This window comes from Pelodiscus sinensis, chromosome 32 (assembly GCF_052426305.1).
Source record: "Pelodiscus sinensis isolate ZL-2025 chromosome 32, ASM5242630v1, whole genome shotgun sequence".
Classification (NCBI taxonomy): domain Eukaryota; kingdom Metazoa; phylum Chordata; order Testudines; family Trionychidae; genus Pelodiscus; species Pelodiscus sinensis.
Window position 1 is genome coordinate 835,140 of NC_143083.1, and position 18,872 is coordinate 854,011.

Genomic DNA, 18,872 nt, shown 5'->3' on the forward strand with positions numbered 1-18,872 from the left:
ATCTCTTGGCTCAGACAGTATCTTTGTAATTCCTAGCCACAGAGTCTGTGACCCAAGCGTCTGTCAGAGAGTTTGCTCGTATTAGACACACGGGAAGCCTTTCAGTGAAGGAACTATCTGAATAGTAACATCTTAAAGGCAAGTAGCACAAATAAGACACAGCCCTTTCCTGACAGGGCAGCAGGCGAGGAGAGCTGAAAGGACAGGCAGCATGAATGCTAGCTGCACTTAGACCTAGGCGTGTCTAGAAGTGTGTGCTGAGTGTCAGTGGCAGGATTAGAGTTGGAAGTCTTTGTGGACAGTGAATTTCAAGAAAGGTTTTAAATGAGGATGTTAGAGATCGTTAATGTAATAATTGTATAAGTACACCAAATCTTAGCAGTTACACGATTATTCAATGGGCCTTGGGGTGGGCAGCCAGTGCGCTCCTGGCCCCACTCCCAGGGACCGCTCTGCGCTACTGCCTGTGTATCAGAGGCAGCAGTGTGGGGTGGCAGGCAGAAACTGTTTTTTATACAGAGACAGCAAGGGGGAGAGCGGGGGGATAAATCATATGGTTTATTGGTTTATCAATTAAAGGACTGTACACTAACATCCCTAATTTAAATGTGGACAGATGGAGTCTTTCTGCAGAGGGCCAAGCAGGCTGGTTCAGAGAGGGCTGGAGAAGCAGAGGGAGGATAATGGAGCACCTGTCTGTCTTGGAGGGCGATGAGTCAGGAAGAAACTGGAAGGAAGGATGGAGCTTTGTTCTGATGTATTGAGTTTGAGGAGTTACTGAGCCAAGAGGTGGATGGGGCAGGTAGAGTAGCAGACTTCAGAAAAGGAGGAAATCCCCAGAATGAGCTTGAGAGATGAAGGGACATCTGTATAATGATGGTATTGAAAGCCATTATATCTCCAAGACACAGGGGGGTGGATAAAAGGAGAAAGTGGAAGCAAGAATTGAGCCTAAGTTTCTGTGTGGCCAGCCATCAGGGTAACATGTTGTATATTCACTTCCAATCTGTCATGTTCAGCTGGATTTCTGTGAAAATTCAGCAGGCTGATCTGGGCTCCTGCTAGCTCTGGAGGTGCCAGGTGATTTTCCCCGTTTCTCACTTCATTACAGGTTATGTTTCTTCAAAGGAAAGGGCAGGTGATAATGACCATTGAGCTACTAGACACAGAAGAAACCCAAACAGAAGATCCTGTGGAGGTTCAGGTAATTAAGATGCAAGGGATACCTCTGTGGCACTGGCAAGGGAGGCTGTCAGGTATGGCTTTCCTAGGAAAATGACTATATTTGGGGTAGAACATGTGGTGGACTGTGTGTCATTCATAGAGGCTGCTGATACAGAACTGGATTTAAATGCAAATTGTCTTGGGGTGGTTGGGTTAGGTATAGGCAGCTTTAAAAGCAGCCTGGATATATGCTTTTAGGGCAACTAAGTGTATTCTGACTGGGGAGATATGACTTGGACGTGGTCTTTCTTGTGTAGCACTTGGCTAACTACATGGAACAGTACGTTGGGGTGGAGGGCGTCCCAAACAACCAGAATGATGGCTTCTTACTGAAACCGGTTTTTCTGCAAAGGTGAGCTCTTCCCCGGGGTCTTGCCCGCAACAGCTGGCTCTGCTGTTACCCTCTGTATTGAGGTTATTTTGGTTCTATTCCTGGCCTGCATGGAAGAGTCCCTTATAATTGTATTCCTCTTGCACCTTCCGTCCTTAACACTTCCAAACTAATATACTGTATACACTGTTCCAGGCAAATGCAGGCACCTCTGGACTGCACCCCGCACAAGGGCAGTACGGGCAGCATTCCGGTTTTCACAGAATACAGTGTGTGCAATAAAAGAGAGTAGTACTATCTTCTAAGCAATCCCTCTTTTAGGGGGAATTTAAGGCCTAATCCTTCTGTGCTTCATCACGAAACTGTGCCAAGCTTGGGGGTAGGGAGATGGTGTGGAAGCAAAGTTCCTGAGAAGAGCCAGTCATAGAAATGTGAAGTTCATGCTGTGACCTTTTGTGACTAGGAGTGTGGAAGTTGAGTGGACAGGGATTTAAAATTATTTCATAATACTTGTTTTTGTTCTAGGAACCTTAAAAAATTCCGCAAGTGGCAATGCAAGCAAGTGAGAGCTCTGCGGAGTGAAGTCAAGAGCTCCTGGAAGAGACTGATTGGTGTGGAAAGTGCATGCAACATGGACTGCAGATTCAAGCTTAACACCCACAAAATGATGTTCATCATGAACTCTGAGGATTACATGTACAGGCGGGGGACTCTCTCCCGAGCCAAGCAGGTGCATGTCCTGTTTTTCTCTCTACAGCTCAGGCACTGGTAGAGATGGGGAACTTGAGCTACGAGAACTGCAGTGACAGGAGTCTTGTGAACATAAGAACAGCCAGGCTGAGTCAGACCAAAAGTCTATCTAGCCCAGTATCCTGTCTTCCGACAGTGGCCAATACCAGATGTCCCAGAGGGAGTGAACAGAACAGACAATCTTCAAGCAATCCCTCTCCCGTCATCCTTTCCCAGCCTCTGACAGAGACTAGTGACATCATTGCTACGCTTCCTGGCTAATAGCTATTGATGGACCTAACCTCCATGAATTCATCTAGTTCAGGATTTCCCAGCCTATGGGTCGGGACCCAAATATGGGTCACCATTACATTTCAAAAGGGTCGCTAGGTGTCTCCCCAGGTGGCTCTTAAGGAGCCATTCACACATTTTTTGAATTGCCCTTGGTCACCTAGTCACCAAGTTTGAATTTTCAAAATGGGTCTCCATCTGGAAAAGGTTGGGAGCCACTGATCTAGTTCTTTGTTGAACCCTGTTCAAGTCCTGGTCTTCACAACCTCCTCTGACAAGGAGTTCCATGAGTTGACTGTGCTTTGTGTGAAGAAAAACTTCCTTTTGTTTATTTTCAGCCTATTACCTATTAATTTCATTTGGTGACCCCTAGTTCTTATGGGAACAAGTAAATAACTTTTCTTTATTCACTTTTTCCACACCAGTCATGATTTCATAGCCCTCTATCATATCCCCCTTTTCTAAGCTGAAAAGTCAGTCTTTTCTTCATATGGGACCCGTTCCAAACCCCTAATCATTTTCTTTCCCTTTTCTGAACCTTTTCCAATGCCAATATATCTTTTTTGCGATGAGGTGACCACATCTATACACAGTAATCAAGATGTGGGTGTACCATGGTTTTATATAGAGGCAATAAGATATTCTCTATCTTATTTTCTATCCCTTTTTTAATGATTCCTAACATTGTGTTTGCTTTTTTGACTGCTGCTGCACATTGAGTGGATGTTTTCAGAGAATTATCTACAATGACTCCAAGATTTGTCTCTTGACTAGCTAAATTAGCCCTGGATGTATAGTTGGGATTGTTTTTTTTTCTATGTGCATTACTTTACATTTATGAAAATTAAATTTAGTTTTCCATTTTGTTACCCAGTCACTTAGTTTTGTGAGATCTTTTTGAAGCTCTTCACAGTCTGCTTTTGTCTGTCTATCTTGAGCAGTTTATTATCATCTGCAGATTTTGCCACCTCACTGTTTACCCCTTTCTCCAAATCCTTTATAAATAGGTTGAATAGGATTGATCCCAGTACGGACCCGTGGGGTGGTCCTCTCTCCATTCTGAAAACTTACCATTTATTCCTACTCTTTGTTTCCTGACTTTTAACCACTTATCAGTCCATGAGAGGACCTTCCCTCTTATCCCATGACAACTTACTTTACTTAACAGCCTTTGGTGAGGGACCTTGTCAAAGGCTTTCTGGAAATCTAAATACACTATATCTACTGGATCCCTCTTGTCCACGTGTTTGTTGACCCCTTCAAAGAACTCTAGTAGATTAGTAAGGCATGATTTCCCTTTACAGAAAATGTTGACTTTTCCCCAGCAAATTATGTTCATCTGTGTGTCTGAAAATTTTATTCTTTACTATAGTTTCAACTAATTTGCCCAGTTCTGATGTTGGACTTACTGATCTGTAATTGCCAGGATCACCTTTAGAGCCCTTTTTAAATATTGGTGTTACATTAGCTATCTTCCAGCCATTGGGTTTAGAAGCTGATTTAAAGGATAGGTTACAAACCACAGTTAATAGTTCTGCAGTTTCCCATTTGAGTTCTTTCAGAACTCTTGGGTGAATGCCGTCTGGTCCTGGTGACTTGTTACTGTTAAATTTATCAGTTTGTCCCAAAACCACCTTTAATGACACCACAGACTGGGACAATTCCTCAGATTTGTCACCTAATAAGAATGACTCAGGTTTGGGAATCTCCCTAACATCCTTAGCCATGAAGACCAAAGCAAATAATTAATTTCATTTCTACACAATAACTTTATCGTCTTTGCGCACTCCTTTGGTGTCTTGATCGTCCGGGGCCCCACTGGTTGTTTAGCCGGCTTCTTGCTTCTGATGTACTTAAACATTTTGCTATTACTTTTTGGTTTTTGGGTAGTTGTTTTTCAAACTCCTATTTGGCTTTTCTTATTATATTTTTACACTTAATTTGATAGAGTTTATGTTCCTTTCTATTTTTCTCACTAGGATTTAACTTCCACTTTTTAAATGATGCCTTTTTATCTCTCACTGCTCCTTTTATTTGGTTGTAAAGCCATGATAGCACTTTTTTGATTCTCTTAGTGTTTTTACATTTGGGGTATACATATAAGTTGGAGCTCCTCTATTATGGTGTCTTTAAAAAGTTTCCTTTCAGCTTGCAGGGATTTTACTTTTGGCATTGTACCTCTTAATTTCTATTCGGCTAACCTCCTCATTTTTGTGTAGTTCCCCTTTCTGAAATTAAATGCCACAGTGTTGGACTGCTGAGGTGTTTTTCCCACCACAGGGATGTTAGATTTTATCACATTATGGTCACTATTTCCAATATTTACCCCTTGGACCAGATCCTGTGCTCCACTTAGGACTAAATCAAGAATTGCCTCTCCCCTTGTGGGTGCCAGAACCAGATGCCCCAAGAAGCATTCATTTAAGGTATCAAGAAATTTTACCTCTGCACCCTGTCCTGAGGCGATGTGTACCCAGTAAATATGGGGATAGTTGAAATGTCCCACTGTTATTGAGTTATTTTTATTTTGATAGCCTATCTAATCTCCCTTAGCATTTCATAGTCACTGTCCTGATCAGGTGGTCGATAATATATCCCTACTACTATATTCTTATTATTAGAGCATGGAATTACTACCCATGGAGAGTCTATGGAACATTTTGATTAATTTAAGATTTTTACTTAATTTGATTTTTCTTTCATGTATAATGCCACTCCCCCAACTAGCACCTTGTCTTCTGATGTATTTTTACCCTGGTACAGCTGTGTCCCATTGATTGTCCTCATTCCACTAAGTTTCTGTGATGCCTGTTATATCAATATCCTCCTTTTGTGGCTGTATTCCTACAGACTTCTCTCTAGAGTCACATCTCCCCAGTGATTGAAATAGCAGAGGAACTGGTAAATGCTGCAGACTGTAGTTTACAGGCCATAGCTCTGTCTCCCAAGTGACACTAGAAGATAGTTCCATGGCAGGTACAAGAGATATGTGCTCCTCTGATTGATTGTTTTAAAGCATAAATGTCTCAGGGCTTGTCTTAACTACACAGTGGATCCATGCTGCAGCAATTGATCCATTGGTGGTTGATTTATTGTGTCTGCTTAGACATGATAAATCAACTTCCAAGCGCTCTCCTGGAGACTGCAGTACTCCATCAGGACGAGAAGAGTAGCCGAATCGACAGGAAAGCAGCCCCGCCAACCTTACCACATAGAAGACACAATAGTAAGGATGACAACTTCAACTATGCTGTTCATGAACTTGAAGTTGTTTAGCTAAGAACAACTGGGGGGGGGGGGAAAGGAGGGAGTACTATAGTGTAGACTAGGCCTCAATGTCCAAAGAGCCGAAAACTTTTCCCCTATGAGTCTTTTAGTAACCTTTACTGTCCTTGTCTCAGGTGCAGCCCATGGTTCTGCTCAAACACCACCAACAGTTTGAAGAGTGGCACAGCAGGTGGCTCGAAGAGCATGTTACTGTAGAGGCAACAGAACTGGTTCAAGACTGGCTAATGGGTGATGAGGACGAGGACATGGTCCCATGCAAAACAACTTGTGAGACAATGAATGTGCATGGAGTCCCTGTGAATAGATACAGAGTTCAATACAGTCGCCATCCAGCCTCACCATGAGGAGAGACTCAGCCATGTGACCATGCCAAGCAGGAGCTTTGCCGGCAAAACACTTTTACTCTGAGAATAGCGGTGGAATGCTATGTATGTATTAATGATATTTATCCAAACAGCATTTTAATTTGGGTTATGATGTATTTTCCATATGGCATAGAATTGTCTCCTAGCGGTGTGATCCTCCAGGCTGTCGTCATGCAGAGTTCTAAAGCCATTCCTGAAAGAGAGCTCTTAGCATTGCCACTTTGTACAGTCACTTTGTAGCTTCAGGCCTACCACAAGCAAGCTGGTGTGGGAAGGGCTGAGTAAGGTGAGGTGACTACGTGGGAGACGCTGAGTGCACAGCTCTAGAAGAGCTGTTAATGACTGCTGCATTAAAGGGACAGAGTAGCTGGGGTGGCTGAGTGAGCTGTGTGCTCTACCCAGTATAGAGCATGATGGGTGCTAGAGCTGGCACTGGCAGCTGCTTCTTCTTTTGGAAGTGTTTAATGTTTCATGTCCCTGTGCATTTCATGCCATGCCTCAGTCTGTAGAACTTCTTATAACCCCTCAGTGCCGGTGGGCCCAGAGCACCTGGCTTTGCCATGGGCTGCGGGTTATCAGTTGCATTATCTGTTCGAACTAATGAAGCTATGAATGCCGTGAGCATTACTGCTGCTATGGTGGGGAAATGTCAAATCCTGAGACATCAGGGAGGGAAGTGAGACCTTTGAATTTTAAAGCGGCTAGGTTGGGCAAAGGTTTCAGAGCAGGTGCTCATCAGAAATGGCTCCATAGGCTGCAGTGCTGAGTCCAGGCACATCCTCTACCTTTGCAGAGAATTCTGTATTTGGCTTCCCTGTCAATCTTTATAAAACTGTCACCCTGCAATATCCTGCTTTCTCATGTCAGGCGCTGCTTGAAGTTGGAATAAAATCCACGAGGGGTTTTGTTTGTTTTGTGTGCTGATTGACAGCCCCTGGAACTGTGTTTTGCAGACACTTCGTTTTCACTGGGTGCATCCAGGATCCCTCGGTACTTCAGGAATAGTCACACTTACAAAGAGGATCAGTAGATGGAGCTCTTAAAGCATGTTTGTTTTGCCTTGGAGAACTTCCTAGATACTGGTGTCTTGCTGGTACCTCTACAAGACGCTCTTTTACAGTGACACACTGAAGTATGTATTCAGGGGAGGATTCTGTCCAGGTGTAAGTGTAAACAAGCTATTCCACTGGCACTTTCTATGCCTCGCCCTGAATTCTGCGCCCCCCCAACACAAAAACCCATCCACGAACCTCTGAACCATACAGAACTCTACATTCATCTTCTGACTTAAACCTATCAAGAGGACTAGTAAGTTCAGAGTCAGGGCAGCCCTGCAAGCCCATCGTGATTTGATTTCACTTGTGTGTTGCAGGAACCTGGAATAGCACATAATCCTGTGTAAAATAGATTTGCCTCATGACACCATGTAACTTCCTTTCAATCCTGACGCAAGGTGTCCTGACCTTTGTTTCTGTGATTATATATAGGGATGTAAGTCAACACACTAGTTGACTAGTCGCTTCCCCCCACCTTGCTACCTCATCAGAAAGAGGCGGGGGGAGGGGAGAGCGGATGCGGGGGGAGCCAACTTAAAAGCTGGTTCCCTCCAGCTCCGTGGAAGGGACGGGGAGCAGCGGTGGCATTCCACCTCTGAAATGTACAAGAATCTCTGCTGAGGCTCTTTTGGATTTCAAAGCGGAAGAACCCGCATGGAGCCTGCGGCCAGTGGGGGACTTTGAACCCCAGCAGAGGGCTCTTGTGCATTTCAAAGCTTGAAATGTCGCATGGAGCCCAGGGCCAGCGGGCAGTCCCCTGCTGACTCTGGGCTCCATGCAGCGTGTATGCTTTGAAATACACTGGGGCTCTTGTACGTTTCAAAGCGGAAGCGCCCACATGGAGCTGGGGTCAGGGGAGAACTCCTTGCTGGCCCCTGGCTCCACGTGCGTTTTAATCTTTGAAGAGCCCCTGCTGGGGGCCATACGTTTCTGAGGCGGAACTCCGCGTGGCACTTCTTCTTCATTTTGAAGAGGAAGTGCCCTTATTGACTAATCGAATAGTCGACGGAAATTCCATCGACTATTCAGTTAGTTGATTAATCTAATTTTAACATCCCTAGTTATAAAATATGGTTATAATTTCTGCTGGATCCAAGTAGCAGCCTGTGGGAGTTGTGCTGTTTACCCCACTGATCCACTTGTCTCTCACAACAGAAGAAATGGGTTATTTTGCACAATTGACCAAAACTGCCAGTTGTTTCTTTTTTGAAAGATAATCTGCGAGTGGGAGGCAGCAAGATTGATATTTTGGCTTTTGTGGCCACATGCACATCCATTGCCAGCGGTTTGCTTTCTTCCACGAACCCAAATTCTCATTGTCTACTGATTCCAGTGGCTGAAATATGAAGGAGATTTTTTCAAAGCCCTTGGCTTGTTTTGGGTAAGGGATGGAACTCTATAAGAAGCTGGGGTAGGTCTGACTAGTGCAATGCCTCTTTTGTCTCCACACAGCCTCAAATGCACCTCAGTCCTATTCAGCTCTCTGCTGTCTCCCAGGAGAGATGACCAACTGTGCCAAATTTTGTTATGGTTTTGTGATAGACAAATGTTTACTAGAAAGTAGGTTGCAACTTGTGGCTTAAAATGCAATTGATTCCAAGCCTCCCAGGGTGCATAAGGCTAATACACGCATGGACCCTGGTCAGTCTCCCTGACATTTTTAAGTGTACTTCAGGTATTTTTAAGCATCCTTATTTTGTAAACCTTAATTTATAATCTGAATGGATTGAGACTTTCATCCTTTACAGCACTATTATCTCAAATGTGATAGTAGCAAATGATGTGAATGAAATAAGTGGGTGGTGCCAATGTGTTTGAGAGAGGCCTGTTAACATTTGAGATTTCAGCCTTTGAATGCTGTGTATCTTCTAGCATGAAATTGATTGAAGAAAGTTTGCTCTTCCATTTTTTGAAGGATATTTGCTTTGGGGCTTGTAATTGCTTTGCCAGCTCTTTGAATGTAGGTTTTTTTAAATATTTATTTGCACATTCAAGTAAAATAAAATATTGATTTTCAAAGTCAGCAGCTCTCACTGAGTTCTCTATTTGAAGTGAATTTAGAGTTGGGGACAGCCTTGAAGACTCATTTGTAACTATAGAATAGCCTGATGATAGACTGTAGAGGTAGGTACAGGACAGCGAGTGCCACTTTGTGATCTAGACATCTGTTTGCCATCACCTGCACAGTTCACTTCATAGGGGCCAACAGACAGTCCTTAGAGGAAATAACAAGGCCATTAGCATCTTGAATGGGTTTTGAGTGATGGAGTAGCAATGACAGCCTCTAGTCTGTTACTAGTACCAACAGTTCCCCTTATTGGATCTCCAGAAAAGGAATCTTTTAATATCTGACTAGCTCTGGTGTGTAGTGGCTGGTGCCTTTAGTATTTGATTTTCCTTGGACTATTCCAAAGGTTTAGATGGTGCCATGTGTAGTAAGATGAAGGCCTAAAACATAAACCAATATAGCACAGGCCTGGTTTGAGGCCTGAGGCCTAGCTAACAATGGACAAAACATGGCTAACATGAAGCTAAGCAGTGAGAAAGAGGCAGACCCCTGCTCACAAAACTTGGCAGAAACAGGTCTGAGTGCAAAACACTAATTGCTAATACGCCCAGGTGCAGAACAATAATTGGAACTGGTCATAAGTTGAAATCACATAGTACCACCAACTCAAAAAAGACCCTGGTACTCATTCCTCACAGATACAGACCCAGGTTCAGGAAAGGGTCTAAAATGACAGCATGATGGATAGAGGTGATCTAATCATGAGGCACAGGGTGATGGGTAGTATCTAAGTAGCATCAGAGGGTGGCAGCCTGATACATCAGCAGTGAGGTGTGATTGTTTGTATCTGTATATAAAGAAGTGTGGAGGGGGAAAGGGAGACAGTCTTTGTATGACCTAGTGAGCAGTGGAAATTTTCCACTGATTGAGCCATTCCATTGTGGCAAGTACATATGTGTAGTGGTTCAGCAGAATCTCCTGACAAGTGTTACCGTACTTCGCTTAACAGTAAACCTGGCCTGGCACCTTTGATCCTTATCTGGTTTGTGGTCTTTGGGAGTCCTCTTGGGGTCTGCTCATTGAACACACACACAAGCAGCCTTCTGGTTATCATCATCGACGAAGCCAGAGACCTGTGAGGACACCACAGCAGTAAATCCTCGTAACAACGCCATGGTTTCTGGGTTTCATTTTCTAGTGCCAGTGAAAAGTGGAAGCATTATTCAGTTTTAAATACTATGGCCAGTATTCAGAGAGAGCTGGGGGCATGCAACCCATCTAAAAATCAGGCCACCTCTTGAAGTATTAGATGATTTAGGTTCCTAAGACTAAATCCCCCAAGCTTGAACATCTCTGTTGTTGTCTGCATGAATAAAACATCACCATGAAAAAGATTAATGCAATCCTAGAATGCAGCAGGTACTATATTTCCAGAAGAAATATAGAAGTGTTACTATTGTATAATGGGATCTCCCCCCTCATCTGCAATACTGTGTGCAATTCTGATCTTCCATATTTAAGAGAGATCAATTCTTCTTTGAGAGATGTCGCTGGGGGTGCTCCACAGCAGGTGTCACCCAGCACCACAGAGTGGATTCTTCCTAGCAGTGCATTGTGGGCTGCGCACGGTACTTTCCAGCACTACTGTGCATGCGCAGCCACCCTCCCCTCAGTTCCTTCATAGCGTCTCTGGCTCAAGACAGACCTCTGCAGTGCTCTTCATTCCTCTAACGTTCTCTGTAGATAAATAGATTAGTTAACTCCAAGTTCTTCTCCGTAGTTGTTTGCCAAGTTCTTCACCAAACCCCCCACTCCCCAAACTGCCATTCATCCCCAAGTTGGTTCTCCTGCTGCTTAAGATCACCCACCTGGGATGATGGGCTCACCGGGTTTCAAATGTTGCACAGATGGCATTGAGGCAATGCCCGCCTCAGACAGCCATGCAAAATGTATCAAGTGTTGTGCGGGCTTCCACGTTCAACGGGACTGCCCACACTGTGCTAAACTTCAGGCACAAACATGGAAAGAAAGAGATCTCCATTTAAAAATGCTCATGATTGAGAAGGGCAAACACTCTTTCTCAGATCCGGGCTCTGGAGCAGATTGCCAACAATAAGGAGACAAACCCAAGAAATCCCCAAAGAAACATGCTGCCTCTCTGCCACAAGACCTGCAGTCACCTAAACGACGTTAGACCGGGAGCTAGGTGAGAGAAGCTGACAACAAATCATGCCTCAGCACATACGATAAGCTGGGCACATCCAGTGCTGACCAAGCTCCCCACAAAGGGTATGTCTAGACTACAGGCTTTTGTCAACAGAGGCTTTGTCAGCAGATACGACAAAGATCGTCTAGACTACATCCAGTTCTGTCTAGACTATATCAAGTTCTACATCCAGCTTTGTTGACATGAGAGTGTAGACGCAAAGGACAGTGTAGATCAGTGTTTCCTGATTTTATTTTGCCACGGAACCCTTTTCAGCTTAAAATAATTTCAAGGAACCCCTAGGGTTCCCAGAGTAAAATTTGGCAAGCAAAAAAAAAAGCCCCTCCAGAACTGGTTGAGCAAAAAAAAAGCCTGCAAAATACTCGGTCTGTTTAAGAGGGGGCGGGGCAATGCTGCGTTCTCTCGGAACCCTTACTTTCGCTTTGCGGAACCCTGGGGTTCCATGGAGCACCAATTGGGAAACACTGGTGTAGATGCAATAATGCCTTCTGTTGACAGAACTCTGTCGACAAAAGGTATTTATTCCTCGTAGAATGAGGTTTACCATCGTCGACAAAACTGCCAAGTTCTGTCAACGTTATATCAACAGAACTCGGTGGTAGTGTAGACGCAGGTATAGTTTTGTTGACAAAAGTCCACTATTGTCGACAAAACCCTGTAGTCTAGACACACCCAAACTCACCTCACGTGGCATCCATACGGAGGCTACAGGCCATTCAGTGCCTGCCTCACAGAACTCGGCAACAGTGTAGCTCCTAAGATCATGATGCTGAGAGTGCTTACAATGGCACCACAACAGCTGATGGTGCAGCCTACCGGCATTGCCCAGCCATTGCTGACCACAGCAAATTCTCACACTGTGTGCTCTGTGCGTGGAATTTACAGGTGCCAATGCCAAGTGCAACACCATTAGCCTCGGTACCATTTATTCCTACTATTAGCTACCAGCATCGGAGACTTTGCAGTCTCAACTTTTAACTCTCTCCATTTTTAAACACCAATAAACTATCTTATTCAGCATCATCCAAATACACATTATCGCCTACTTTATCAAGTGATGATGAGCCAGGGGTTTTCTCACCCCCAGTTGGTGGCGCACACAGAAACATCAGAACATTCATCCAGTGCCAACTGTGTCCACCCTACCAATGTGGACATGGACCCCTGGGTTCCATATCCATGGATACCATCACCCATACCTTGTCTACCAAAATGGCAATATTGGAGCCCATGGCCTCAACATCACACAAAGAGGCTAAGACAATGCATACTATAAAAGCACTTTCTCCCATCCCAATCCCCTCTAATACAAAGGGAACAAAATTAAATTGATGAACAGCAATCCACTGACTTAGGTCTGGATGCATTATTAGATACAAACTCACCATCTGTGACAGATGAGGCTAGCGTGCCACCGCCCTCAGCAGCCACTGAAGTCTTCACCTCTTTTCAGGAACTTTTTAAGAGAGTTGCAGCTGACCTAAACATTGCGATGGCAGAAGTGCAGGACACACAACACGAGTTAACCAACATCCTGCAGGCTATGCCTTCCTCAAAAATTGCCTTCCCTATCAACTCAGCCATCATGGAACCTGCCAAAATCCTTTGGAAAACCCCTGCCTCAATTCCTCCCACCTGCAAAAAGGCAGACCCCAAAGGGGGCGGAGTTTTTATTTACTCATTCACCACCAAACTTCTTGGTAGTCAATGTAGCTCAGCAAAAAAATAAGCAACAGAAAAACCATTCCATGCCATCCAACAGAGATAAATTAAAGACTTAACACACTTGGTAAGAGATGTATACTTCAGCTACATTACAACTAAGAGTAGCCAATTATGCTACGCTCCTCAGTAAATACGATTTTAACAATTACACAAAGTTTAATACTTTTTTTGACAATAGACCAGAGGCGAAAAAGACGCAGTTTAGAGAGGTCATTGCAGAGGGCCAGGCAATATGAAGGACAGCCCTTCAAGCTGCCCTAGATGCAACAGACCCAGCCATAAGGGCAACAGCCACAGCAGTTGTCATGAGACAGTCTTCATGGTTCAGTTCCTCTGCCTTCCCTTTAGAAATTGAGTCATCCATGGAAGATCTACCATTTGAGGGCAAAAAGCTCTTTTAATCTAAAATCAATGAAGTCCTCCATTCCATGAGAGACTCCGGGACCACACTACGCTCCTTCAGCATTCAGACACCTGCAACAAGGAGAAGGCAATATAGATACCGACCATGCCAGAGGCTGAGATATCCGCAGTTCACGTACCAAAACTAAAGGCAGGAGAACCTGCCACACCAACAACATAGTCTTGGCAGACAGCAGCATAGACTCAATCAGGGAATGCTACCAATCGTCCACCTCAACCCAATAAGCAAATTTGAGGCATCTGCTGAAAAACTGAAAACCATCTTACTTTCTCCAGAACTCCCAAACACTAGGAAACCTTTCACCTATCGTTTTTTGCCATTCTATGACAAATGGCACAACATTACATCTGACAAATTGGTGCTACAGACAATTTCATTTGGATATACCATCACATTCCTATCCTGTTCCTGGACCCCTCTCATGAGGCTATATTACAGGAAGTAGATCACCTTCTACAATTGGATGCTATAGAATCTGTTCCCCCAGAATTTCAGAGGACTGGGTTTTATTCTCATTACTTCCTCACTCAGAAAAAAACTGGAGGTTGGTGCCCAATTCTTGATTTGAGGGCTCTGAACAAATTCGTGAAGAGGCAAAAGTTCAAAATGGTCACATTATCCCCTATTTGGAGTTCAGTGATTGGTTTTCATCTCCCGATGTACAAGAATCATATTTTCATGTGTTCATTTGACCTACTCACAGATAGTTTCACCTACGTACGCAGCACTGCCAATATACAGTGCTATCCTTCAGACTTTCCATGACATCGAGGGTTTTCTCTAAGTGGTTAGGGCCCACCTCAGAAAATAGGACATTACCATTTATCCATGCCTCAACAATTGCCTTAGCAAGGCAAGAACTTGAGATGAATCCTATCGCTGCACCCATCTGGTACAACAGTGCTTCTAATCTCAGGGACTCCTAATCAATGAGAACAAGTCAGTCCTTCCGCTGACTCAGTCAGTACAATTTATCGGGGCATACCTCAACTCTGCTTCAGCCACTGCCCCCTGACAGATTCCTAAGGATCTGTGAGCTAGTCCAATCGCTCTGTATAATGATGGCATCACCGTCCATGACTGTTAACTCTTGGGACACATGGCGTCCTGCAACCCCATGGTCCCCTGCGCCTGTCTATTATTGAGGTGCCTCCAGGGATGACTCAGAGCAAATTACAAGCCCAACCTGCACTCCCTGATCAAAACACTGTCTGTTTCCAACATAGTAAAAAGAGCAATACTGTGGTGGACAAAACTACAGTTTATGCATGGGCATACCCTTCCAAACCCCGGAATCTATAGAGGTCATCATCATGGCTGCTTCCCTCATGGGCTGGGGAGCACACGCATGAGACCTTACAACCCAGGGCCTATGGACTCCATCAGAGAGGACTCTACACATCAATGTCCTCGAGCTCAGGGCTGTCTAGTTTGCATGCCAGTGTTTTCTACTTCACATCACCAGAACACACGTCAGGATATTTACCGACAATACGGCCTGTATATTTTATATAAACAGACAAGGCAGGATATGATCCCATGCCCTATGCATGGAAGCCATAGCACTCTGGAACTAGTGCCTCAGTCATGGTATCTCCCTCACTTATGGCATCTCCGGTGCCCTAAACACCACCGGAATTAGCAAATGCCCTAAGCAGAACCCTACCACAAGATCACAAGTGGCAGAACGATCTTTCAGATATTTTCCCATTTGGGATACCGTCACATAAGACCTATTTGTTACCCAAACAAACAAAAAGTTCCAACTTTATTGCTCCAGGGTGGGCATGAGAGAGCACTCACTCAGAGATGCTCTTATCCTCAAGTGGAATGATCACCTACTCTTATGTATTCTGTCCCTTTGTCCTCCTCAACAGAGTACTCATCAGAATACGGAAGGACAAAGAGAGAATTATCCCAATAGCCCCCTTTTGGCCCTGACAAGAAAGAGTTACCTTGTGCAGTAACAGTGGTTCTTCGAGATGTGTCCCCGTGGGTGCTCCACTCTGGGTGCTGGTGCGTCCTCGCACCGGCGACCGGAGACTTTTTCCAGCAGTTTCTGCCACACCGCGCAAGCACCAGAGTGCCCTCTACTGCCGTTGGAATCCTAAGGCGCCTGCGCGGCGCAGCTCCTCCGTTCCTTCTCTACCTGCTAGAGTACGAGGCTTCAAAGCAGGGGAAGAAGGGAGCGTAGTGGAGCACCCACAGGGACACATCTCGAAGAGCCACCGTTACTGCACAGGGTGTGTAACTCTTTCTTCTTCTTTGAATGGCCCCCATGGGTGCTCCACTCTGGGTGACTACAGAGTTGTTGTCGGCTCGCAAAAGTGGGTTTGGAGCCATGTGGTAGTCACTGTGGATAGTACTGCATGTCCCACTGCCATAGAACACGCAATCGAAGAAGAAAGTGCGTAATGTTGCGCAAATGTGTGGTCAGATGACTAGGTGGCGGCGTTGCAAATGTCTTGAAGAGGAACATTGCTAAGGAAGGCAGTTGTAGAAGACATAAATGAGCTGTTATGAATTCAGGTAAGTGTTTATCGTATGAGTTATAGCAAGTTCTAATACAGGAGGTGATCCACTTCGAAATTCTCTGAGATGAGACTGCCTGTCCTCTAGATCATTCAGTGTAGGACAAAAACAGCCTAGGAGAGGCTCACCAGGGCTTAGTTCGATCCACGTAAAATGCTAGTGCCCTCCGGACATCGAGTGTGTGCCATGCAGCCTGAACTGGATCGGCCTGTGGCTTGTGAAAAAACGCAGGTAAGTGTATAGGTTTGTTAACATGAAAGGGGGAAGGCACTTCAGGGAGGAACTTTGGGTGAGGTCGGAGTGTCACTCTGTCATTTGTGAATACCGTGTAAAGAGGATCGGCCATCAAGGCCGCGAATTCACTCACCCTCCTGCTGGAGGTTATAGCAACCAGAAAGGACACCTTCATGGACAAATGGGACCAACTGCAGGTGGCTAGTGGCTTTGTCAAGCTTTTGAGAATATTGTTGAGATCCCAGACAGGGACTGGCGGGCGGACAGGCGGGAAGGTGTTCTGCAACCCTTTTAAGGAAGCATTTAGGTAACAGATTAGCGAGGAAGGAAGCGCCGTTGATAGGGTGATGAAAGGCTGCTATGGCGGCCGCATGTACTCTGATTGTGCTAAGGGCGAGGCCTGACTGTTTTAGGGATAGTAAGTAGTCTAACAAAGTAGGGAAGGGGGGGTAGACGCTGGGCATGTTGTGTGTAAATCGTTATACCAATGAGAAAAATCTCTTCCATTTGTATAAGTATGTTTTCCTTGTGAATTGTTTCCTACTATTGATTAGTATCTCCTTTACCAGTTCCGAACACGTAATCTCGGCATCCTGAAGCCATGAAGGAGCCAGGTGTGGAGATGGAGCTTGCAGAGGTCCGGATGGAGAGTCATCCCGTGATTCTGTGACAGGAGGTCGTGCTGGAGCGGGAATGGGAACGGATCCGTCCTCACCCTCCTGTGAAGGTAAGGATACCATATTTGTCTGGGCCAAGCAGGTGCCACCAAAATAACGTGCCTGGTCCGTCCTGATTTTGTTGAGGACTTTGTGCAGTAGGGGGAAGGGCGGGAAGGCATAAAGGAGATGAGTGTTCCATGAGATGGAAGAGGCATCTGCGAGGGAATGTTTCCCCAGGGCTCCTCTGGAGCAGTATAGGTGGCACTTTCTGTTGTTTTTTGTGGCGAAGAGATCTATGTCTGGTTGTCCCCACTGGAGGAAAAAGTGGAATGAGAGCATGTCTGTCTATCTCCCATTCATGTTGATTGTGGAATGTGCAGCTTAGAGTGTCCGCTGTGACGTTGAGTACCCCTGGGAGGTAAGTGGCTACCGGAGTGACCTGATGTGCAAGGCACCAGTTCCAGAACTCGATGGCTTCCGCACACAGAGATAGGGATCGAGAGCATGTGGTATTGTCTTTCATGATGGTAATTGACTTGTGCACAGTGTATTGTTTGACATGTTGGCACGCATATCTGACTGCTCGTAGTTCGAGGAAGTTGATATGGAAGGCTTATTCTGTCAACGACCATTTGTCCTGTGCTGTAACATTGCCCAAATGGGCTCCCCAGCCCATAAGGGAAGCATCCGTTGCAAGTGTCAGCTCCATCATTGTAGGTGGAAGGTTCTGGAAGGGAATAAGCCTACTAGCATGTTCTGTGGGTCTGTCCACCAGCGGAGAGAATTAAGAATACGGGGTGGGACAGCCACCATTTTGGAGAGTGGCTCTCTGGAAGGTTTGTAGGATGTTATCAACCATGATAACATGGTTTAGAGAACATGACCTATGAAGCCAGGCTTCATGAACTGGGCTTGTTTAGTTTGGAAAAAAGAAGATTAAGGGGGGACATGATAGCGGTTTTCAAATATCTAATAGGGTGTCACAAGGAGGAAGGAGAAAATTTGTTCCTCTTGGTTTCTGAGGACAGGACAAGGAGTAACGGGCTTAAAGTGCAGCAGGGGAGGTTTAGATTGGACATTAGGAAAAAATTCCTAACGGTCAGGGTGGTCAAATATTGGAATAAATTGCCAAGGGAGGTGGTGGAATCTCCCTCTCTGAGATATTTAAGAACAGGTTAGATAGACATCTGTCAGGGATGGTGTAGACGGAGCTTGGTCCTGCCTTGAGGGCGGGGTGCTGGACTCGATGACCTCTCAAGGTCCCTTCCAGTCCTATTAGTCTATGATTCTATGATTGTAGACCCCTCATGTGGAGTCTGGCAAGCCTGACTACATATGTCGTAGAGGCCATATGCCTGAGAATTTTGAGACATTGGCATACCGTCATGGTAGGAGTTAAACATGCAGTATTGATCAGGTCACAGATGGTAGCGAACCTGTGTTTGGGTAGGGTAGCCTTTGCTGCTACCATGTTGAGGTAAGCACCTATGAACTCCAACCTCTGCGTTGGAAGTAGAGAGGATTTTGTGTGGTTTATATGAAAACCCAGGTTGACCAGAAGGTGCATTGCGGTATCGGTCATGGCCTTCGTTTCTTGGAAAGAGGAACATTTTATGAGGCAATCGTCCAAATACGGGTATATCATGACCCCATTGACGTTGGAGTGTGGTCATTACAACTGCTAGGGTTTTGGAGAAGATCCTTGGAGCGATTGAGAGGCCAAAGGGGAGGACCTGGTACTGGTAGTGCCAGGTACCCATGATAAAATGCAGAAAACGTC

General features: G+C 45.1%; 1 protein-coding gene across 3 annotated transcripts in view; it reads left to right on the forward strand.

The window, feature by feature from the left end:
- SIN3B (SIN3 transcription regulator family member B) overlaps nucleotides 1-9,306 on the forward strand; it is a 36,503-nt gene extending 27,197 nt beyond the window's left edge. For all 3 annotated transcript variants that reach the window (XM_075903350.2, XM_075903349.2, XM_075903351.2), the window contains 4 exons: nucleotides 1,112-1,204; nucleotides 1,482-1,576; nucleotides 2,081-2,285; nucleotides 5,977-9,306. In XM_075903350.2, the coding sequence (XP_075759465.2) occupies nucleotides 1,112-1,204; nucleotides 1,482-1,576; nucleotides 2,081-2,285; nucleotides 5,977-6,207 (624 nt within the window). In that variant the 3' untranslated portion in view covers nucleotides 6,208-9,306. The remainder of the gene's footprint in view (nucleotides 1-1,111; nucleotides 1,205-1,481; nucleotides 1,577-2,080; nucleotides 2,286-5,976) is intronic.
- The last annotated feature ends 9,566 nt before the right edge of the window (nucleotides 9,307-18,872 follow it).